Consider the following 23974-nt stretch of genomic DNA (forward strand, 5'->3'; position numbering starts at 1 on the left):
ATTCCTGACTCGGCACTCAGGAATCACTCCCAATGGGCTCTGGGAACCATATGGGGTGCCAGGGATAGAACCCAGCAATAGTACACCCTACCCACTGTACTATTGCTCCAGTCCCCTTCTTTGTTAATTCTCTTGAGTTCAGTCTGATCACATGGACTGCAACAATTTAGACATATCTAATTCTCAATCTCTTGAGATTCCTACCAGCTCTGCAGTTGCTTCCTCCACAGAAGTCTTGCCCCTTTAAAGTGGTCTATAGGGATTGGAAACATCTTCTTCCAAACACTTATTATTGATACTTTGACCTAGTTCTCAATAACGCCAAGGCTTTATGTGCATCCAGAGATATTTGGTGACTTGGTACAGTGATCTAAAATTATGCCACCATTTTCCGTTTGGTGGCAGGCACTTGGGCCATACCTAGTGGAGTTGGGGGAGGGCGGAGGATTCAGAACCAGTTTAGTGCTGGGGTATCTTGAGTGCTGAAAGACTGAACCCGGGGCTTCCGAATGCAAAGCATGTGCGCAAGCCTATTGAACAATCTCTCAGGGCCTCATTTTTCTTTTTGAAAGGGTAATTACGTGCTTAATTTCAGGAAAAGCTAAGCCTGATAATCAGAAAGTCTCAGAATACTTCAAGAAGTGGAGTTGCTTTCCTCGAGTAGAAACAGGACATTTACCAATATTTTGGGCACTTCACACAGGAGGCATAATGATTGGGAGCAACAAGTATTCTTATGTGTAGGCTGGAGTGATGATACAGCGGGAAGGGCATTTGCCTTACATGCAGCTGACCCTGGGTTCGATCCCCAGCATCCCAAATGGTCCCCTGAGCATTGCCAGGAGCAATTCCTGAGTGCAGAGCCAGGAGTAACCCCTGAACTTTGCTGGGTGTCACCCAAATAGCAAAAAAAAAAAAAAAGTATTTGTGTTTGTGTTTGTGTGTTGGTGTGTGTGTGTTTCAGCTTTGCAGCTCAAGGATATCCCTTGCGCAGGGGACATACGTGGTGAGAGTTATCATACGTGGATTGGCTGCATGCCAGGTAAGCACCTTAACAGCTGTACTAACTCTGTCCTGGCCCCACTAAGATTTTTGTATTAAAAGTAATATATGAATTTTTTAGTTCATCAATTACTCACTAAGAAAGAGTGGTTTCTAAAATAGGTGAGAGGTCAGTCTGAAAAAGGTGTGTGTTGCAATATAGTAGAGAATTGGTTTTAAAGGCGTATCTCTATTTACACCATGATGCCTCAGGTCCTACACCAGTTGTGCTTGTCCAGTACTTTTCAGAGATGATGGAAGTGAGAACACAGCTGAAAGAAGAGCTCCACTGAGAGGTTTCTGTTGCAATACCCCAACTCACAAAATTCTCAGATGCTCATCTGTGGTTCTCAATTCTCCTCTTACTCTTAAACTCACTCTTACTGAAGGAGAGATTTGGTACCGGTCCTAACAAATATTACACATTCTAAAATGAGAAGAGTTGGAAAAAAATGAATGAAATTTTCTAAAAACTAAAATGGGATTAAGATTTAAGGTCACAGTCATGGCCTGATCTCTTGAAGATATTTACTCAATGCTAACACTACTGCAAACTACAGCAACTTCATTAATGAGGCACTGAGCTGGAACAAAACGAACTAGGGGACGGTGGAAAAACTATGTTTAAGAGCTCACATCATTGTCTTCAAAAATAAAAGCTCCTTGAGCTGAAGCCACAGTACAGCAGGTCAGGCACTGCTCTTGCATGTGGCTGACCCAGGTTCAATTTCCAGCACCCCATATTGTCCTCCTAGACCCGCCAGGAGTAATCCCTGAGCACAGAGCCAGGTAAGGAAGGCCCTGAGCACTGCAAGGTGTCGCCCAAACAAACAAAGAAACAAAGAAACAGATAAAAATAAGAACTCTTAGGGCCTGGAGAAAGAGTCCAGGGGTAAGGTGCATGCCTTGCATGCGGCCAGCCCCAGTTCTACCCAGGCACCACCGGGTCATCTGAGCACTGCAAGGTATAGCTCTGCAGTCCCCCAGAAAGCATCTCTGGCACTGCAGGGCCTTACTGGTCCTCTCACTGAGCCACTGCTGACAGAATCACTGAGGGTCCCCCAGGCACCAGGAGCACGCTTGGGAAGCCTTTCCAAGCTGGCATTCTATAGAGCATCTATGTTTGCTGTGCTAGGATGGACACTGCCAGGACAGACTGAGTACTGCCACTTTTTCAGTGGGTAAGAAAAACTGGTTGAGCATGGCCAGCTCCTTACAAAAGACCCTGGCTCTGAAAGAAAGCAGGCGCTGGCTTTGAGGATAATGAAACAAACCATCTTACCTTCAGCCCTATTCGACTCATCTTCCTTAAGAGCTTTGTTGGCGATTTTCAATTTAGAGACACAGCATTTGAAGAGTCTGTCCTTCACTGCTTTAATCCTACAGCCAGATCAAGATTAAACACCCGGGCCTGGCCCACACCCCAGCAGGTGGGAGGATGGTGGCCTGGACTCTCCGATGGCCTGTGTCAGGGGGCAGCGCACAAGCTCTTTCACCCCCCGCTGAAGCTGTAGATCCGTCTGTGAGTGCAAAACCTCATTTTCTTCTTATAAGAAGGAAGTTCTGGTAACAGTGCACACAGGAGGAATGCACTCCTGAAGGACTAAATTGGCAGGAAAAACCAGACTCTGCCTCTGTATGACAAAGACAGTAACTAGGTCTAGGACTACACAGCACTCTTTCCAATCAATGCCCGAATATAAGAAAATATGCCAACTCAAACTTGACATGCATCTCAATATTCTCCCTGAACAACACAGAGCATGGAGGCAGACTAATTAAAGACAAAGACTATCAGCTTCTATGCACCAAACATGAAAACATTAATTTGAAAAGATAGATGCACACCTGTGTTCCTTTCCGCTCTAATACCACAGTATTAGATATGGAAACAATTCAAGTATCTAACGATACACGCATGGAAAAATGAAGCTGTGGCGTGGGGAACCGATTCAGCTGTCGGGACAGACGCGATCTTGCAGTCTTGGATGGAACTGGAGGGCGTCGTTGAGTGAAGTAAGAGGGAGGAGGACAAAGCCTCGCTGAGTGAGGGAGGTCTCACTCACCTGTGGCACACAGATACGTAAGACAAGGGAACAGACAGTACTGCAAGATGACAAGCCCTTCCTCTTGGTTAACAAAACCGATTACGAAGCAGTTGGGGGAGGGTGGGAAAGAGCAGACTAGAGATGACAGAGGGACAGAGTGGAGAGTCCTGGGCACTTTGGTGGCGCTGAAGGTGCACTGACTTTGTATATCAATACCCAAGACGAACACCACTGTACCCATGTTACTTAAACCACAGTGAAAGTTTAGAATACCCCCCCCCCCCCCCCCCAAAACAGGAGTAAGGTTGGAAGAACTTTAAAGAAAAAGGACAACAAAAGCACAAATCTGAGATAAAAATGAAATATACAGGCTCTGTATATTTAGGAAGCTGTTGGGCAGAGGGGCAGGATGAAGTTTCCTGAGGAAAGCTACCAGGGCACCAAGTCAAGGTGAGTTTGAAAGTATGCAAAGCAGGGAGGGCCTGCCAAGAAAGGTGCTCCCATAGGGACATGGCATTTCCTCCACCTGCTTTATCAGGTAATCGCTGGCAGCAGCATGGAGACCCCTGGGTGACGGGAATTCCAGGGACAGACTGATGGCTGCTAAATAGACTTTATGGGGCAAGTTTCACCTCGTGTCCCTTGGACAAACTGAAGGGACGTCACACCTGAGAATTTTCTCTCCAAAATCCCTTGTTTTGCAGAAAGACACCGAACTGCAACCCTTAGGAAAAGCAAAATGCAAACAGACTCTTCCATTCTGTTAATTTTTACTTAAGGGCCTGCCCTCAAAGTTTTAGGGTTTCACATCAGGATGTCCCCTTCTAAAGGGGCAGCTAAGGCAGGCCACACTGAATTTCACCAAAATGCCACATTCTAGTGACCTCCTCCCCATGGAAAAAGCACACTGATTTTACCTATGTAAAAGATAGCAGTCTGGGTTTTTTTTTTTTTTTTTAAATCTTGTATTTACCTTAAGAAACTGTTTTGGTGCTTTTAACAAAAAGAAGTTGGTGGCTTGCTCTTCAAGCCCATGTTCTCCTTGCTTGCTTATTATCACTCCGGAGAAGACTATCTTCTCTCTTGAACACAGCATTTCTCCTCTTCCTCCCCTCTCATCTCTCCAAGCAAGTTTCTTTCAATAAAAAACTACTTGCTTCAAACAAATAAAAAACTAAACAAAACCAAAAAAGAAAAAAAAAATGGCTGGAGAGAGAGTACAGCAGGCAGGTAGGATGCTTCCCTATTGGTATGCGGCCAACCCGGGTTCAATTCCCAGCTCAACATGTGTTCCCCCTGAGCACCGACACAAGTGATTCCTGAGTCCAGAGTCAGCAGTAAGGACTAAGTGTAGCTGGGTGTGGCCGGCAAAACAAAAACAAAGTACTACCTTGCATCACTTAAAAAAAATTAATTAAATAAAAATAAATAAAAGAAGCCCACAAGGCCAGTTCCTCCCTTATAGGAGACATGTGACCAGATTTTAGCTTATCCTGCAAGAATGACGGGACATCACTGAGCAAATTACAGACACTTCAGGACTGCTTTCCTCAGCCAGGAACTAAGCACACTGACCTCATTAGCTCATCTGGTCTTCACACTTGAAAATAGAGTGAATGTAAGTAGTAAGGGTATTGTTCAAACATGAGTGGTTGCCACCATCACAAAACCTGGCCAGATCTGGGGGGTCTAGTTGTCAAACACCAGTCACCTCTGCATCCACTGGACGGTGCTCAGGCTGGCTATTTGGGGGACGATACCCAGACAGAAGCAGTAACTATGGGCCCTGTGGGGACTCAGAGCAGCCACATAAACTGGTGAGCTTGTTCAAGGGGACACTGTGCCTCAGGGCCAGAACCTTCCACTAAGCTACAAAGACAATGAGAATCACAAGTGTCTGGATCCAAGAGTGTGGATCATCATACACGAGCCAACGGTCTGAACTTAGCAAAGAGGTTTGGTCTTCCTCTGGGGTCAAATGTATCATGTCGTGTTAAGGTAACAGAAGGTTCTGCTCCCCACAGTGCCTTTTATTTGAAGGTCCTTAGTGAAGTCACTTTTACTGAAGATTCCTCCCTAAACCTCCCCTCTGAAGGAGTCTAACGTAGTGAAACGTGAGCGACAAGGTTTGAAACAATGAAAAGGTGAAAAGGCAACATGGTGATAACTGGCCGAGAGTCCAGTGTTTGCCCAGATGTACCCAGGGTGCAGAGAACAACCTTCCTGGGGCTGGAGGTATATAGTACGGCGCGTAGGGCACTTGCCTTCCAGGTTGCCGACCTGGGTTCAATCTGTGGCATTCCATATGGCCCCCTGAGCACTATAAGGAGTAATTACTGAGTACTGAGCCAGGAATAATCCCTGAGTATCTTCAGATGTGACCCCCAAACAAAAATTTAAAAAAATCTTATTGAAAAAGAAAGACAAAAAAGAAAGGAAGAAAGAAAACAGCCTTCCTGCTCTCCAACCTGAGGTACCCGGAACTTGGGTTTAGTTGGCTAGCAGTTTCTGTGTTCAGGAGCTTGAGGAAGAGATGAGATGGAACTGCCTGCACTCATCCTATATGTGCAGAGAGCAGAGACACCAGCACCCCCCGCTGTGGAGCGCCAGGCCTGGAAACACCTGGCCTTCTCGATTAATTCCCACAAGGCTCCAGAGTAACGTTCACCTCTATCTTACGCACAATTCATCACAAGAGGGATTGCCCAGCCCAAGGTTCTGGAAAGCAAGGCAAGCATCTGCTGTCTCTAAAACCAGCCTCGACTTCCCACACCAGGATGTCAGATGCAGTGCCAAGAAAATGGCGGATCCCTCTGATCAACTAAACTATGGGTATCGCTGTCTTGGGAAACTCCTCAGGGGCGGTGGAGTCCAGTGTATACACGGAAAAGGAATGAGAGAACCAAGAAAGCAGCACTGGGTCTCCTGTGGCACTTTGCTTGGCTCTATGGGATTTTCATTCTATTATGGTATGGACTGCTGAGTTCAAAGGAAGGGACCTTTTATTTGCTGAGTATTTTTTGGGGTTGGGGGGGGATAGAGTGGGATCATTTGCCATTCAGGCTACACTTGGTGGTGATCAGAGTCTGTTTCTGGCCGAGTGCTTGGAGGACCATATGCAGGGCAAGACCATGTGATCTGAACCAGGGTCGAATGAATGTCAGGCAAGCAGCTCGCCCCCTATACTATGGCCACGGGACTCCTTTCTGCGGTCAAACGCTGATGTGCATTCCTCTCCCCTTCCAGTCTCAACTGCACCCCCAGACCTGTCTGTAGCACCCGAAAGCCAGAGGCCTGGCTCACCTCTTTATGCGAGTCCTTGTGGGCCTCCAGAGTCTTCATGATGGTCAGCTCAGCATAGTTCTTAAATCTTGCTGGCTGGTTCCTTAAAATTTCCCGTAATACTCTCAGTGCCAGCGCTCGGATGGAATGCTGGAGGAAGAGGAGGAGGGAAGGCATCAGCAAACAAGTACAAACATCCTTGTTAGTCGCCCAGCAGTGCTGTGCACCCAGCCTGCATCGTTTCCTTGATACCCTGTAGTCACCCTGCCTCAGAGCGCACTGCTCATGTGACAAGGCTTTCTGGAGGTCCGTTCCCTGAGGACATGCCCGGCATCTGCAGGGGCCATGCCCAGCACCCAGCACTTAAGAGGGACTCAATGAAAGCTTGAATGAGCCACATAAAGAACAAGGGAAGACAAAATGAAGATGAAGCTCTCTAGTTTATTACAAAATACTGTGGAGATTTCCAGGGTTCCTGAGGTTTGGGTGTGCAAGCAAGTAACCTTTCTGGAGCATTCTGTGGTGGTGCTCAGGGCTTTCTCCTTCAGAGCTCGGGGACTATAATGTGGTATCGGCTGCATGCAACACGTTCCCTACCCACTGTACTACCTTTCTGGCCCCTTTGTTTGCTTTTTTTTTTTTTTAAAGGGGGCAACACCTAGAAATTCTTAGGGACTAGGATCACTCCTGGCAGTGATTGGGGGAACACATGTGGTGCTGGGGAGTGTCCCTGTACTGTCGCTTTGGCCCAAGTCACCCTTGTGTAAAAGGAACAAGAGCACAGGTTAAAAGCCTCTCAACATTTCCTGGGTGCGCTCTGTGGGACTCTGGACTCCAGGGCCGCTGGAGCTCTGGAGATTGTCCCTGACCTTCTCACACTCTGAGAGCGTGGGGGGACAGGTGCCTGCACAGGCCCCGAACTGTTTGCGGCCAAGTCACGCCTCTGGAGGAAAGCCACTCCAAACAAGACTCCTAATCTCAGTGAAAGAGAACAGAGTTTACACCAAACAGAGCCAAAAAGTACATCCTGATTCTCTGTCACTCATTTGTACGATTCACACACTGCCCCACTGTCTGCCTGTTCCTTCCATGACATCACCTCGTCTCCCGACAAAGCCCAACCGAGCAGAAGTGCTTCTGTTAACACCGTTTGGCTTTAAGAAGTTAATGGAACTTTGCTTTTTTTAAAATCACCCTTCTTCCATCATTAGTTCCGAGAGGGAGTCAGTAATCCCAAGCCCCAGGAAGCAGGTAGGGGTCCTGCTGCTCTCCCTTCTCTTCATGCTTCTTCCTCTGTTTCTATTATCAGGAGGCCAGGTAAGACCTGCCTGAGAGGCCTGAGTGTCTCACCATCCAACAGATTGGGCCTGTTGAACTGAGCTCTTCACCCTCTTATTTTTGTTGCTGCTAGGCTATACAAAGGTCTGAGAGACAGCATTTTCCTGCCAGGCAATGACAAAGAGTATTGCCATTGTATATGAGGGAGCAGTTGCTGAGGTGGGAGATCAGACACTTCTCTAAGACCAGATCAGACACTTCTCTAAGCCTGTCTAGGACTCCAGTGCCACCAAGTCTGTCACACTCCTGTGTCATGGTATAAAGAAACTTGAAAAATAGTAATAGAAGTATCGTGTCTCTGGATCCTGCCATTTGATCCATTAAGGTAACTGTGTACATAGACAGAAGTGAGTCAAGAGAATTCTATGTAACTGCATCTTTTAAAAAGTGCTGCATCAATCTTTCTTAATTACACATGAAACATTAGACAGGGAAAATGTTCACTGTGAAAAAACATATACTAGGGGCTGGAGAGGTGGCTGAAAGGGGTATAGGTGACCTTTGTTCAAACCCCAACACTACATGGTCCCCAAGAACTGCCAAGACTAACCCCGAAACAGTGTCATAAGTAGCCCCAGAGCACCATCAAGTGTAGCCCCCAAACAAGAATGCACTGCATTGCACTCCCGATGTTCATCAATTTGCTTGAGCGGGCCCAGTAAACATCTCCATTGTGAGACTTTGTTGTTACTGTGTTTGTTATATCAAATACGTCACGGGTAGCTTGCCAGGCTTTGCCATGCGGGCGAAATACTCTCGGTAGCTTGCCGAACTCTCCAAGAGGGGCGGAGGAATCGAACCTGGCTTGGCTGGGCCGGCGGCTTGCAAGGCAAATGCCCTACCACTCTGCTATTGCTCCAGCCCAAACAAGAATAATAAATAAAACACAAAACCCAAACCAAAACAAAAAACCCAAAAACAAAACTCAGTCTATGCTAATGGAGATTTTAAAAACTCTTGTGTTGAAGTAACCTGACACAAAGTTTCCCACGACTACTACACACTCCATAACAGAGAGAACCTGCATATATGCTAGGATGGGGATATCTCTGATAACACTGATGACGGAGAATGGCACTGGTGGAAGGATCGGTACTCGATCATTGTATGAATGAAATGTAAGCACAAAAGTTTGTCAGTCTGTAACTGTACCTCATGGTGATTCATTTAAAAAAAAATCACCTTACTAATAAGTGCTCCAAAATATGGGAAAACTGTTCTGATGTCAACAGCAAAGGCCTAATTAAAGCATGAGAGCTGAAGCCAAACCCGGCATGGGTGGAATGAAACCGCATGCTGTGGAAAGGGGGACAAGTCAGGACGGAAAACAGGTTCCTCACATCTTTGTCTCCGAGTGTCTCCAAGAGCAGGAGCAGGATGGTCTTGAAGTGCTCCTCCCAGACGCCTAGGCTGTCCTCCCTCGTGATCTTGAGCAGCTCCAGCAGGGCGCCCTTCCGCTCTTCCACCCGCTCGTTGTGGTTGGACAGCTCTTTCAGGAGGTCCGCCACCAAGTCAGAATGGTCAATGGGCACTTGTGGGACAGAGAGACAGACAGAAGTCACTTCCAAAGGAAACGCCTGGGATGGGTCTCCCCTCGGGCACCTCCAGCTCTGACGAGACAGGAAACGGGCATCTCTCTGCTACACACTACATAATACACACTGTCTGCCCCTCACCTGCATGTCCTGCTGGCGCCTTACCTGAGGGGCGAGGTACCCAGCACTAATAGGCATTACCTTTCCCCTCCCTTATCTTTTCACGTCCACTTCGGAGAGGAAACACTGGGCTTTCATTTCCTGTCTATTTCATATGAAGAGGGGCAGCCCTCCACATGGCTCCTCCCGTCGGCCCTTCCCATTGGCCCCTCTCTTTTCCCCCAGCCCTCTTCTCACCAGGGGTCTCCAGGCTGGTGCTCCCACAGGCTACCAAAGCCACTCAAGCACACACGTTTGCCTCCAGGCACTCCTCACTATTGCATCTGACTGATTAACGTCCCTTCCCTTCTCAAATGTCCAGAGCTTAGTAACCAACTCGGTACACAAACATCAGTCAGTGTGTGAACTCTGCAGGGCCACTCCCGCCCACCGCCAAGCCCAGGGCAGGTCACCCGGCAGAGAGGCACATCCTTTCTTTTTCTAAGTTCTGTACAGAAACCTCAACTCTGAAGAGTGTCTTTTTGCTTCTCCATCCTTTGAATTAAAAGCTAAGACAAATGAGATTTCTCACATGCATGTTTCTTTCTAAGACTGAAGAACAAAACACCCTCTAAAAGTTTGAAATGTGACAGACCTCTATGATTTCCCTCTGCTACCCCACCTCTCCCTTTATGCATTTTAGTACGCTTTGGTCAATAAGTAATAACCTGAATCTCTAAGATATTTCTAAACTAAACCAATAGATGGATTAAGTTAAACGATCTACCAACCGTCAGAGCAAATACAGTGAGATAGCTCATGACTCCTAGAAAGAGTGAGTCATAAACAAGCCCCCTGGCATCACCAACTGTGCAGCAAATGGACTTGGTCTTCCCTGAGCTGCTACCACCCACATTCACACCTCAGAAGCCCTTTCTTTCTACTCTCAAATGCAGGACTCTGCTTCTATGTGAGCACTCCATTCTGGTCAGCTCTGCCCAGAGCGTAGCCCACCTCCTCCGTGGCTTTGTTTCCCCAGTAAGCCACATACTTCATGATATAAAACAACTTAATTGTTTAGAATTCAACTCTGAGATCCTATTTTAACTCTTTGTTCAAAATTTAAATATATATATTTAAATTATATACATGTATATAATATATATTATATATATATATATACCTGGAAACAAAACCATCTAATCTGGGGGGAGAAATAAACCACTTTGGTTAAATTAAATAAAAAACACGTGAACGTCTCAGCAAGGTCGAAAAAATAAGTAATTAAATTCCAGATAAAATTACCAGCATACCAAACCATAATTGGAACTTGATAATGAATCCTGGGTTTAACACATGAGTGAGAGAAAGAACAGGCAAGTCCTGTTCTGTACACAGTATGTCAGATTTGGGGCAAGCAACTAAGCCTTTCTGAAACTGTTGCCTAACCTACAGGAGGGGTGCCATCCTGGATCCTGGTCGGACAACATGTGTGAAACACCAAGCCACGGCAAGGCCAGTGCTGAACATGTGTTAGTCTTTCTCTCCCAAAGACAGGGCAGAGTCAACAGAAAGTAGCTGCAGGAAAATCTGGACATGACCCTGGTGCAGAAGTGCACGTTTTCCAGGAGTACATCAGGATCTGACTCGAGAATGTGGGAACTGGCAAGCCGTGCCCCATGGAGAACTTGCTTTTATAACGGCAGGGCCGCGTGCGGGGAGGCTGCACCCCCACCTCTGCTCCTCACTTGGGGAGCCCCACTTCCCCTTGTCCTTTGGGTTTTGGCCCTGGTGCGGGCTTCCCATTGAGACGTCCTTAAGGGCCAGAGCAAGCCGCCTGTCCTGTACGACTCTTCCAGCGACGAGAGTTAAGTGATGTGTGTGGGTGCTCTCCTGCCTTGGGGACCAGGAAACAAGCTTCTAGAGGGCCCAGGGTCGGTGTGACCAGAGGGAGGTCGGGGGAAGGAACCTCCAGGCCTGGGGACAATAACCAAAGGAGGACAAACCGTCTCTCAGCTGGTCCATGTCGTCGTCAAACACGGCCTCCTTCAGGGCTGTCTTGTCGTAGGTGTTGATGGTGTCGGAGTAGGGGTAGGGGTTGTACTCCCGCGCTCGCGGCCCTGGGAAGGCGCGCGGTGGCTGGGTGTTGAGGAGGGAGGTCTTGTTGTCCAGAGCTGTTCTGCCTCCTTCTACCACATCACTGCCGCCCCGGCCCTCGGGGGGAAGGGGGGCAACGCCACCATCCCGGGACACCTAGGACACAGCGCACTATCAATTCCTTTTCAGGACTTTGAATAAATCTTCCCTCAACATTCCCTGAAGTGGTAGGTGACTTAAGAGATTCCTCACTTGAAACCTGCTTATCATTCCTATTTCAACTTGTGAATATCTGATTTGTTACAGACCTAAAAGGCAACTGAATAGGTTTTATGTCCCCCCCCACTTTGGGGAGAGGGGTGGATCTGTTGCCACAACCAGCAGTGCTCTAGGTGCTAAGTAACCAGCAGTGCTCAAGTACTCCTGGCTCTGTGCTCAAGGATCACGGCTGGCATGCTTGGGGGACGATATGGGATGCCAGGGATGGAACCTGGGTTGGCCGTGTGCAAGGAGAGCACCTAACCTGCTGTACTCTCTCTTTGGCCCCTTAGGTTTATGGTTTTTTTTTTTTTTGGCTTTTTGGGTCACACCTGGTGATGTGCAGGGGTCACTCCTGGCTTTGCACTCAGGAATCACTCCTGGCGGTGCTCAGGGGACCACATGGGATGCCGGGAATCGAACCCGGGTCGGCCGCGCGCAAGGCAAACGCCCTACCCGCTGTGCCATCGCTCCAGCCCCAGGTTTATGTTTTTAACCTAGTAATTCATTCACTTACATGTCAAGTCTATTTTACTTAATAATTTGGGCGCTAATTTCACTCAGTTTTTAAGAGACTTAAGAGCACTCATTTGGAACAGCAGTCCTATGAGACCAGAAGGCAGTGTTCCCCAGCCTTGATTCTATGGGAGCCTTGTGTACTAGCACTGCCTTTATTTATCTCATTACAAACGTGTGGTCTTCCACTGCTAAGGGTGCTCCCTCCAATTACCATCCTGGATCTAAGGCCATACAACTACCCATAAATTCCCTACAGAGACACCCACTAAGCAGGGACCCAAGCACAGGCCTCACGAGAATCAGTAACAACCACGTTAACAGAGGGCTCTCTCTGGGTTTGGGAATACTTACAATGTCACAGTCCTTCTTGCCATCCCGCTTAATTGGCTCATTCAGGTCCTCTTGGCTTCGAAAACTAAACTTTTCAATGGCTTCTGTAACTCCTCGCAAAGAACTATAAATTTCTTCAGAGTTCAAGTTCTCTGTGTCATAATCCAGCATGCTAAAGATCAAAGATAATTTTTTTCTTAAATTAATACATACACATAGTAATTAAGGCATGGGTCTATTTACTCCCAATAATTTACAAAGTAAGTTACCATTGCTATTTCATTTTTTAAGGTGACTTGGAATGGAAAGGAGACATCTTTTGTTAGAACACAATCCACTGGACAACTACATAGCTTCCTTGTCAAATCTGGTTCCAAACAGATTACACATCAACACTCCATAATAACCACTGGGAAACAACAATAAACACGAGAATGCATGAATTCAAAGAGTGACGACTGAATGCACGAGGTAATGAAAGTGGGAGAATAACTTTCATACCTCGAAGATGGAAACAAACAGTTTGGCGGTTACTGGTCTCAAATGTACAAACTTAAAGAGGAAGAGGTACTTGAAATAAAGCGAGTGTACAAATTGTGGAGGAACAAGGCAAATACCTCCTAAGACTGCTCCCCAGAATCAACGGTGTCTGGGGATGATTCCTTTGGAAGAGGGCCTGCTTTGCATGGGTTAAGGCTGCAAGTTCGAACCCAAGGACCATCCCATATGCTAAGTGTGGTCCCAGTTTACAATCTTTGGTGAACCACAAAGCAGTAAGTGTACAACCACCAAGTGTGCGACCATTGGTCATGGAAACAATGAGAAGGGGAATAACCTTCTATATTAAAAAGCTCAAAACGGAGAACACAACCCTGTAATTCAAATTCAGATGCACCCTGCAAAAGGGTTCCTGAACATCTCTTATAATTGAATCTGGGAGACTGCTATGAGTGGCAAACTCTTATAGATGTGTGTGCTGACAGTGTTCTGATAGAAGCAGGTTATTTTAAGATGAGGCACACTGCTGAATGAGAATTTAAAAGAACTTAAAAAAAAGAAATCGTTGTCCTTTACCAACAAATTACTGTTAAAGACTGTCCTTCTTTTTTGGGTATCGAGGGCAGTGAAACAGGAAATTAAACAAAAATATCCTAAGTAGACTTTTGATATAAGGCTGCATGCCAGTAAGTGGCCTTCAGATGTCTGGATAGAGAATTATCACTAGACCTCACTAAAGACAGCAAAGCAAAGCAGGGGATCGGTACATCAGCTTAAGAAAGCAAAACGCGAAGCAACAGTTGACCCAGCACAAATCAAAAAATGATAGCTAAGTGTAATGTCTCTTGTTTCAAGAAAATATTCACGATACAGCCAAATGAGTTTGTCTACTTTAACTTGAAAAAAGTCATGGTCTGCCAGTATCACTAAAAGAATCCTTGGTTGTATATAATAAGTCAACATTTACTAAGAGCTAAAAGTAAAGGAAAGTTCCTCCCGGTGTTCATCGATTTGCTCGAGTGGGCCCAGTAACATCTCCACTGGAGATTTTGTTGTGACTGTGTCTGGCATATCGAATACGTCACGGGGAGCTTGCCAGGCCCTGCCGTGCGGGCGAGATACTCTCGGTAGCTTGCCGGGCTCTCCGAGAGGGGTGGAGGAATCGAACTCGGGTCGGCCATGTTGGCTGCATGCAAGGCAGACGCCCTACCCGTAAAGCAGTGTGGTTTTAATATGGATAAGATTGTGACCAACTCATTCAATCATAAAGGTAAGGTAAAGGTAAAGGCCCTCCCCTTGATCGTCGATTTGCTCGAGTGGGCCCAGTAACGTCTCCACTGGAGACTTTGTTGTTACTGTGTCTGGCATATCGAATACTCTCGGTAGCTTGCCGGGCTCTCCGAGAGGGGCGGAGGAATCGAACTCGGGTCGGCCATGTTGGCCGCGTGCAGGGCAAACGCCCTACGGCTGTGCTCCAGCCCTCTGTGCTATCGCTCCAGCCCTAAGAGCTAAAGAAGAAAAGTCTCCTCTACAGGGAAATAACTATTGTTAAACTAAACTCCCCACGGTAGGAAACTATCCTCAGTCATCCTGTACATGTTCACAAAGGCAGCCTTTCTGTGACTTAAAACAAACAAAAAGAGCCCCAGTAACATTGATTATGCTCCCTCTCCCACCTTTACTTATAATGATTATTTTGGCTCTTTGAGTCTAGCCTTGCGATGCTCAGGGGCTACTCCTGGCTCTGTGGTCAGGAATGAGCTCTGGAGGTGCTGGGGAAACATGTGGGATGGCAGGGGTCAAAGTCAAGTCAGCCGCATGCAAGGCAAATGCCCTACCTGCTGTGCTATAGCTTCGGCCCCCATTTGAAAGAATCTGGGAGTTTGGATAAGACAAAGTATGAACATTTCTCCCTGAGCAGACAGACCCCTACTGGTTTGAAGTCACAACAATCCCAGTGTTTTGTGAAACTGGTTAGGCTCTGCGGAAGTTACCAGGTCCCAATTGAGTCTCAGAGATGGAAGGCCTTTACCAAAAACTGCAAAAAATGGCCCATACAGAACTCATTTTTTTCTTTTCTGATACATGAAAGAAAACACACACCCCCAACTGTACTTGGAGACATCACAAAAGTACACGCCAACTCAAAGACTGGCGCTGGCTTCAAAGAAAATGAAATGTGAACTTGAACACGTTCACAGGTAAAATCCCATGAAGCTACTGACAGGAGGTGAAATAAAAACCTTGGACAGAAGTCAAGATTTCAACCCCTTCCAAGTTCACAAAGTTGTCTATGAGGCAATATTCTTTGAATGTGAAGAAAGCATGGTCGAGGAGACAGAGAGGCCCGTGACTCCAGCCTATACTTCACAACACTCATTTACGTGAGCAAAGGCATTTATACATCTGACCAGTACACTACGATATGTGTGTGTATATATATACACATATATATACACATATACATATATAACATATATATATACGCACACACACATACACACATATATTGAGCATGACTTAAAAATACATATATATACAAGATGCAAAAAGATGCCTTAAATACTTTGAATCACAAGAACCAAAAATAACAGCATAGCCCATGCAAAAAAGGAAAAAAAATAAAAAAAATCAAAGAATGACAGAATGGAAAGATTTCTGGCAGAATGTCCAGCTTTTAAGGGATGTCACAATATTATTTTCCATGTCGCTTCAGAAAAGGTGGGCTTTTATGTACTCCGTCTCATCATTCATTAAATCACTTAAAATTTTTCTGAAATATTTCCTTTCCTTGTTACGATTAGATCGTTAAGCAGCCTTTGGTAAAACATTAGAAAAATGAAGGATTCTGCCAGCTCATGTTCCTCCTTCTTCTTTTCAAATAAAAAACCAACTCAGACTTCCAATTTGGGAGTACATGTGGATAGCCAAGTACAATCAGCGACACTTTTAGATTCATTAGCTTGAGGTCTGAAGTATCTCCTTGGTATGAAGCAAAATAAAAAGTGAGCTCCAAGTGGGCTCACACGGAAACATGGCTTTCCTTTTGCAAGAAACAAGACTTTTTTTTTTTCCATTTCATGTTTGGGCTTGACCCCTTCCCTGCAGCCACAAATCAACACCAAACTGAGTGTGCCCTCATTCTATAAATAGGAAATTCTGGTGAAGGCTCTAAGGTAATACGTAGGAGAGCAGCAAAGAGGACAAAGAAACTTGACTTACAAGAAACCTGGATAGGGAAACCCCAATCTGTCCCTGCCCCCACACTCTGTCCTGTTATAGCTCAAAGACATAATCCTTTAGGTTAAAGGTGAGGTCCTGGGTAACTTAAACACTGTGATTAGACCCTGAAAAGTTTTCTTAGGATTCCTTAGATTAGAAAGACTTGCTCAATCCGTCAATATTCACTGGCTCAGGGTCAGGTCATGTCACCGCAAGAGAATTAAGTCCCAGACTTGCCCAGTGTATGCATTAATTCTCTAAGAAAAGAGAAATTGGACATGGAAAGTTTGCCTTGTGACATTTTGTCTTTTTGTAGGGTAAAGATGCTCTGTTAGGGGATAAGGATAATTATTCCTTGTCAAGACATCAACTATTGCTATAGAGTGAAGAGGTATCGATTTCCTCTTAGTTTTATGTAACCAAGTTGTTTCTTAATTATCTCCAGTTGACATACTCTGATGACTAGCCCACTGCTATGGGTATGAATTCAGCATTAGCTCTGTCACTCTGAGCAAAGGTGAAAGATGGTTCTCCTGGAGGAGGGAGGCCCTTTGCAAAGGCTGACTGTGACTGACTAGGGGTGCAGCTGAGTGCCCATGAGGGCAGAGAGGCCAGTGAGTGTGCTGGGAGACAGTCTATATACTGGCCTTGTACATGGCGGGGAAAAGAGAAGAGGGAAAGAGTGGAGGGAAGAGGAATCAAGGAAGGGAGGGCCGGGGGAGAGAAGGAAGGAGCGAGCAGTCAGGGGAATGGGAGAGGAAGGAGAGAAGGCAACGAGGCAGAGTGGGGAGAAGAGGGAGAAGGAGAGAAGTGACATGAGTTACTCGCTAGAGCTGAGGAGTGGCCATCTCCACCTCCTTGCGCCCCTGCCTTAACTGTGTACCCAGAAACAGTGATTACAGGATCGTCTTAGTACGGTGTTGTCAAAACATTTTCACTGTGTACAATACATACATTGTTTTCTATGTTGTCTGTACACCTTTATTCCACTGAGGGTACAGAAGTAGGAATGTAGATGACCTGTGCGAAAGCTTTCTATGAAGCACTCAAAAGTCTCATCTTACCAGAGCTCACAGAGCCATCAGCTACACTGTCCCCATGCTCCTCACCCTTCCAGGCCTCCCGGGGCATGGGGTCTCTGCTTGCCGGACCTTTAGAAAAGCACCAAGGAGCCCCTCCAGGCGTTCTCTGTAGGGCTCCCTGGGGCTGCGCTTTGCAGTGCCGACTGACAAGTGAAGGGAGCCCTGCAAACTTTCCTCTGGCCTCCTGTGGCATGCAGGCAAGGCCCAGGCTGGGGGTGGGGGTGTTCGCTGGAGGCTCTCCCCAGCAGCTGGAACTTCCAGTGAGACCCAGCAGTGAAGGCATCTCTTCAGGGCTGCCTGTCAGGCCTGGTCCTCAGACCACTGCCATGTGACAACTTCATCAGAAGAGAAATCTGGCCACGCCATCAAGGGGAGAAGCGAGAGCAATTGGTGCTGTGTGGGGGAAGAGCAGGCCTGTCTGATTCCCCGGGGAACGCCTGGCCCACCCGGGCACCGTGTTCGGGAAAACTGCCCACTCCTGCCTACCATGGCCTCTGCTGGAGCATTTTTTTTTGGAGTCCTGAGCACAGCCCCCAGCTGAAAAGGCTTGCACGGGAGCCCTGTCCCAAGGCTGCTGGGTGGATGACACGGCCATCTGTCCCTGAGACACACCGGCTCACACTTCTCACACCAAGGCGCTACTCCCGCTGGCCTCAGCCGGAGGAGGGGCCACGCTGGAGGCACTTCGAGGCTCTGGCAAAAAGACCTACGACGACCTTGGAAATGCAATAATATTGTGACACCTCAGACAAGTGAAACAGGTAGCATGTTACCTGGGAGAGTAAGAGCGCCTGAGAGTCTTGTGGGAGGGAGCGGTGGGAATGGAGTTAGGCTGAGAAAAGGGAGGTGGGTGCTTCGATAACCCATCGGCACTCCAACCCCATAACCGACTGCAGTGATCAGAAGAGGAAAATCAGAGAGAGAAACCAAAAAAAAAAAAAAAAAAAAAAAAAGGCAAAGGGGGAGGGAAGAGGGGGGAGGGGAGAAAAGGCACTCAAGTCTAAGTGTCTTAGAGTCTCCTCTTTGCTTAAGTTCTAGCAAAATAAATCGGAGCAAGATTAATATTTCAATATATAGAGGGGAGAAAAAAAAGAAACAAATTTTTATCTTAGAATTTGTTCTTCCCTGAGACATTTTTATTCCTTCCCCTTTTCAATCGTCCATTGACAGTTTTAAATCCCATCAGACGCCAAGGTGGGATGAGTGTGTGCACAGGGGTGTGCACCAGGGACACCATAATGCACAAGAAAACAGGGCTGTGTGGTCTCAGGCAGTTCAAACAATTTTTAGAAAGAGCCAAGACAGCTCTTCCTGGGTCTTAATTCAAACGGAAGCATGGGACTTGTAGCAGGAAAGCCCAGCGGATGTGTCAATCTCACACAAGCACTGGCATGGGGTGCTGTGCTTTGGCTGGGTCCGTGGACCCAAAGGGGACGCTGGAGGTGGAAACCTGGGCCAGCTGCACTTAAGGCAGGTGCCCTACCCACTGTGCTCTCCCTGTGGATCTGCCACCAGCCTTTTCTTTGAGAGAATCAGAGCATCCCTAGAGGGTCAGACTCCCATCTCGGATACGGGGTGAGCAGAGACAAAAATGCGCTAATCAGCTAATGCCAGAATTCGAGTATCCTCTTATATAAGAATTAAAACCCTTCTGAGAATGGCCTTCTTCCACACGGCGAATGACAGGGTGACCTGGGCTTGGGGAGACCCTGACGGAAAGTTCTAGCAACTGGCTGCAATTCAAAAAGACTGAAAACAGAAGCCAAAGATGACAGGAAAGGGGTGAGTTGGACCGACTGCGGAGGAGACAGGAGGCCACCAGGGAGTCTCTGGGCCCCTGCTGTAAGAGCAGGGGGCACAGCCAGGCACAATCCAAGGACAGTTCTGGCCCCACTTAGGAAAACAGGGTAGGCAGAGGAGAGGTCTCCAGACCTTGTCCAAGTCACTCTGAGTTGGCGGGTAGGGGCTGGGGCGGAAGCTCTGCTAACAGTGGAGGTTAAGGCAGGTACCTCCCCACTCCCCGCGGGAGCCTGGCTTTTCAGTTAAGGCACTCTGATTCCACAGGAACTCTAAGCCTATGACAGAACGAATCCAGAGTCTACATGAAATTCCCTTCCACTGCCACACCGGATGGTGCCCAGGAGTTACTCCTGGCAAAGTGCTCAAGGGGTTATTCCCAACAGTGGGTGGGGGACCTTGGGGTGCTGAGGATCAAACCTAGGGCTCCAGCATGCAAAGCATGTGCCCTAGCCCTCCCGAACTATCTCCCTAGGCCCGCTAGTCAATTCTGGGCTCTGATGGATTATGCTGGCACTATATATTAGCAACAAATCATAACAACAACTAGCTTGACTTTTCTAGAACAAAATACTTGAAATCTACTTTTTGCTTAACATAGGACAAGGAAATTACCACTATGACAGTGAAATAAGTAGAAACTGCGTATCATAAAAGAATGTTATTAATGACTATTGTAGAATACTCTTAAAGAGTGCTGTATCACTTCTACACCAGAGCACAATGTATACAATTTATACAGAGCACAATTTAAGGGGAATGTGAATTTCTATAACATTATCTCCTACCAGGAAAGAAACTAATTTTATACAAAAGTTGAAACACTGTGGACTATTTAAGGTAAACCATGTATTTTAGATACAATGTTAACACTGGGGGAAGAGTTGGCTAAGTCGTAGTCATATCTAGGAAATTTGGACATTATTTTTATTAGTTTGATCTCAATTATCTAGCTACAATAACCTGCTGAAATCACTACCACACACACCTAATTTGGAGATGCAGCATCATATGTAACGCTGCCTAAATTAGCATGGGGGGCCGGGAAGGGCATGTTAGAGATAAGCAGCAGGTAATACAGCAACGATACAAAATATCCTTTGTCCTTTAAGAAAAATGCAAATTTGTCAGGCTACAAAATATTTACAGGCCTATGAGAACTTCAGTGGTGAAGACGGCAGTATTTGGAAGACTTGATGATCTAAAATCTTTTTCCCGTTTAAAGGAAAATGGCATACTTGCTGTATTTTTAAAAATAATTTTAAGATCTTGATGTTAGCAGGTCCAAAAACAAATTCCCCTGCGTCCAGGCATTGGTGACCCCTGGGATCTGGAGTTCTTGTAGACAAAACACAACATGTACACACACAGTGTCACAGCTCCAGACATTGGCTCTGTCCCCATGAGTCTGACCCACAGGGACACTCTTAAGTGGAGCCTGGGGACCCAAGCCAAGGTGACACTATGGTCACCATCCGGAGACTTCTAGTGCCCTGACCAAATGGAATTTGTTTAAAGAGCCCAGGACAAAGCATTTTCTAAAGTCACTCTCCTATGTTTAGAGGGCGAATGTTTACATGTGCTCAACAAGGAGTCTGAAAATCAGATTTTACTAATTTGATTCTTAATCCTTCTGCCAGACCTGTGTTCTACTTCAGCTAGAATGATAGTACAGCGGGTAGGGCGCTTGTTTTGCATGGGGCCAACCTGGGTTCAATCCCCAGCACCCCGCATAAGTCCCCTGAACCACCAGGAGAAATTCCTGGGCATAGAACTAGAAGTCCTGAGCACCACCAGGTGTGGCCTCAAAATAAAGTAAAAACAAAGTGTTCCGCTTCCAATGTGACCCCATCTCATTTGATACCAACTACACTTGAAATGGTCACTTGGTGGAAAATGACTCAAGAATATGTGTGGCTGGGCTATGGAAGACTTAGAAGACCCAACACCTTTCAGGCACAACTCTGGCTTGCAGAGTAGGTGGTAGGACTCGAAATGGCATCCAAGCGAAACCATACTAAATATGACTTTTGATTTTAAAATCAACAGGGCAGGTCAGGGATGTAGTACTTTGCTACAACGCAAAAGCACTTGCCTTGTCAGTGTCAGGACTCTGGGCTTGTTTCCCAACACTGCAAATTAAAATGAAATCCATAGGGCACTACTAGTGTTCAGAGGAAGCAGCAGCTCAGGGGATGTTCAGGGAACTTTCACCATCCAATTTTCCCAAAACTATACAGTTAAGATGTGGGTAAGGACTAGACTCCCTGGTCTCCTGATACCCACTAGTTTTTGGTTTGAGTCACTGCCTAAAATATCTGACCTCTGAGGAGGTGTCCTTAGTTCCCGCACTTCCTGCTGAAATGCATTACCTTGGAGAGAGGCCCCCGTGGGAACAGTTGGTTGGTGAGGTCAGGGGGCTGGTCCTGCTGCTGGTGTGTCGGGAGGGAGTCCGGCCAATTGTATTGCTCGGAGAACTCTGGGGTGAAGGAAGAATAAGCATCATTATTCAACAGCTTCATATAAATGGACCTATGATTCCCTTGGTCTTTTAAGTCACATTTAAATCAGATGGCAAAATTTGCATAAGCAAAGTGATAATGGTCAAAATTTAAGTACATACAGATAAGAAATGAAAAACATTCCTGAAGCTCAATAATAAATATTTTCTCTACTACCAAAAGGCTCAACTAGAATAACGGATGCAACTGAGCATCTGCATCTTCATAGTGTGGAGAAAACAAACAACCAAAAAAAAAAAAAAGGGGAATAGCTTAACTCCATGACTGAAGGACTAAACAATCTAGAAAATTTTAAATTGATGTTGGAGTTCCTGCTGGCAAAGCCCTGAAACCAACTGGACCGGCTGAATTGCGAAAATGCTCCTAGGACCCAGGAAGGGGGTGACAGAGAGGAGCCAGCAGGAACGCCAACACTGGCTGAACAACATAAAGTAAGAAAAAGGCCACATTTGGGCTGGAGAAATAACACAGCAGGGAGGGTGCTTATCTTGCATATGGCTGACCTGGGTTTAATCCCCAGAACCACATGTGGTTCCCCTTGCCGCCACCGCAGGCCCATCAGGAGTGATCCCTGAGTGCAGAGCAGTAAGTTAGGACTGAGCATTGCTGGGTGTGCACCTCCCTTCACCCCCCGCCCCGCCCCCCCCAAAGAGGCTGCATTTAAAGGCCAGGTTGACTCATTTATTGGTAACCTGGGAGCATGAGACAACAGCCCCTTCTGGAGATGCAAAGACTTTTAAAAAACAACGTGAATGCTGGTTCTTCTATTAGGGCAAGTTCTACATGGTCCAGCCGGAGGTGACATCCTCCATCCAAGTACCCCTTGCAACCAAAGCACTCACCACACTGGTGTTACTAGAATTCTTGAGATGGTTATGAAGGAGTTTAGTGGCACCATCCTGGAATGTTTTTGGCAAGGCACCAAGTAACATGGTAAATTCCGGAGTATTCAATTCAAACAGAGAGATCAGCACAATTTGTGCTGCCTAAAAAGAAAAGAGAGGATTAATTTAGGTAATGCACAATAGCATGTCTTGGTCAAAAATGCTTCTTAGGATTGTTGTAGAAGAAAAACCGGGTTTCATGAGCAACATGAATAATAAGAGGACATCTTTGATATTCAAAGCCAAAAAGGATCTGGGGAAAATGATGCTGCCAATTACGAAGAGTCAAACACACCAAACTGGAAAATAAGTCACTTTCATTTTAGTTCCCTGGTTTTGGAATTTACACAGCATGTTAATAAATTCTTATTTTTTTCCCTTGGTTGTCTAGGAAGCTGCTAAACATATCAACAAAACAAAAAATATGGGCAGTCCTAGGATTACTGACTCCATTAAGTCAACATTAGACAGGCTCCCATTGTACCTAGCAAGAACAAGTTTCTAAATGAACCACACTATCTTTTGTTTTGGAGCCACACCCAATGGCGCCCAGGGCTTACCCCTGGCTTTGTGATCAGGGATCACTCCTGACAAGGTTCAGAGGAACATAGGGGATGGGAGGCTAGAGACAGAATCCAGGTCAGCTGCATGCCAGGCAAGCACCCTACCTGTAGTACAACTGCTCCAGCCCCTAGAGTATCTTTTTGGTTTTTGCTGTGTTATCTTAAGAAACCACTCTGTTCTTTCTTTTTTCCTTTTCTATTTCCCCTCCTTTTAGTTTTTGGGCCACACACAGTAGTACAGAGGGCTTACTCCTGCTTAATGCTCAGGATCACTGCTAGCAGTCTTTGATGACCACATAAATTGCCAGGAGTCAAACCGGAACTGCCACGTGTAAGACAAGTGCCAAAATGTCTGAACTATGTCTCCAGCCCTGAAACCACTCTTCCAAACCCTGCTCCCAACTGAGAAATATTAGAAGGCAGATTTTACACACATTTGGAAAATACCCTACTTTAGTAACAGTAAACTGAGAAGAGATGGCTTTTGGGAAGGTGAGCAGCTGATATACAACAACATTTCTGCTTTTAGAAATGTTCTGCTCTTCTTCATCACTCGAAATAGCACACAACTGGACTGTCTGCAGTCACTGCTGCGGCAAGGCATGTAGAGCCATTAGCTGAAGCAAGCTGTTATCAAGAGAGCCAGGCTTCTCCAGCAAGTGACGTGCTTTCCACAGTACTAGGGTTGTATGCAAGTCTAAACAACAGTGCCTATGGAATGTTACAAAGCTTTCGATTTAGAAAAACTACGCCACAAGAAAGTTTTAGTAAATACTGACTAGCATTTCTTACAAATTTCTAAGAGCCACATGAAAAGAAAACTCACTGGAGTATCTTTTGCCTAAAAGCAGACTGATTT

General features: G+C 46.3%; 1 protein-coding gene across 24 annotated transcripts in view; it reads right to left on the reverse strand.

Moving 5' to 3' along the window:
• The window catches only part of CLASP1 (cytoplasmic linker associated protein 1), a 376782-nt gene that overhangs the window by 153916 nt on the left and 198892 nt on the right, over positions 1-23974 (reverse strand). For 15 of the 24 annotated variants that reach the window (XR_008791890.1, XM_056110448.1, XM_056110463.1 and 12 more), the window contains 7 exons: positions 22511-22654; positions 21519-21625; positions 18123-18239; positions 12569-12719; positions 11350-11596; positions 9050-9240; positions 6393-6521 (listed from right to left, as the gene is read on the reverse strand). Coding sequence is in view for 23 of the 24 variants with exons in the window: in XM_056110448.1 (XP_055966423.1) it covers positions 6393-6521; positions 9050-9240; positions 11350-11596; positions 12569-12719; positions 18123-18239; positions 21519-21625; positions 22511-22654 (1086 nt within the window). In the remaining variant the exon portion in view is untranslated. The remainder of the gene's footprint in view (positions 1-6392; positions 6522-9049; positions 9241-11349; positions 11597-12568; positions 12720-18122; positions 18240-21518; positions 21626-22510; positions 22655-23974) is intronic. The other 9 variants (XM_056110468.1, XM_056110467.1, XM_056110462.1 and 6 more) reach the window with 1 other exon arrangement.

Source organism: Sorex fumeus, unplaced genomic scaffold (genome assembly GCF_029834395.1).
Source record: "Sorex fumeus unplaced genomic scaffold, SorFum_2.1 ptg000009l, whole genome shotgun sequence".
NCBI lineage: Eukaryota > Metazoa > Chordata > Mammalia > Eulipotyphla > Soricidae > Sorex > Sorex fumeus.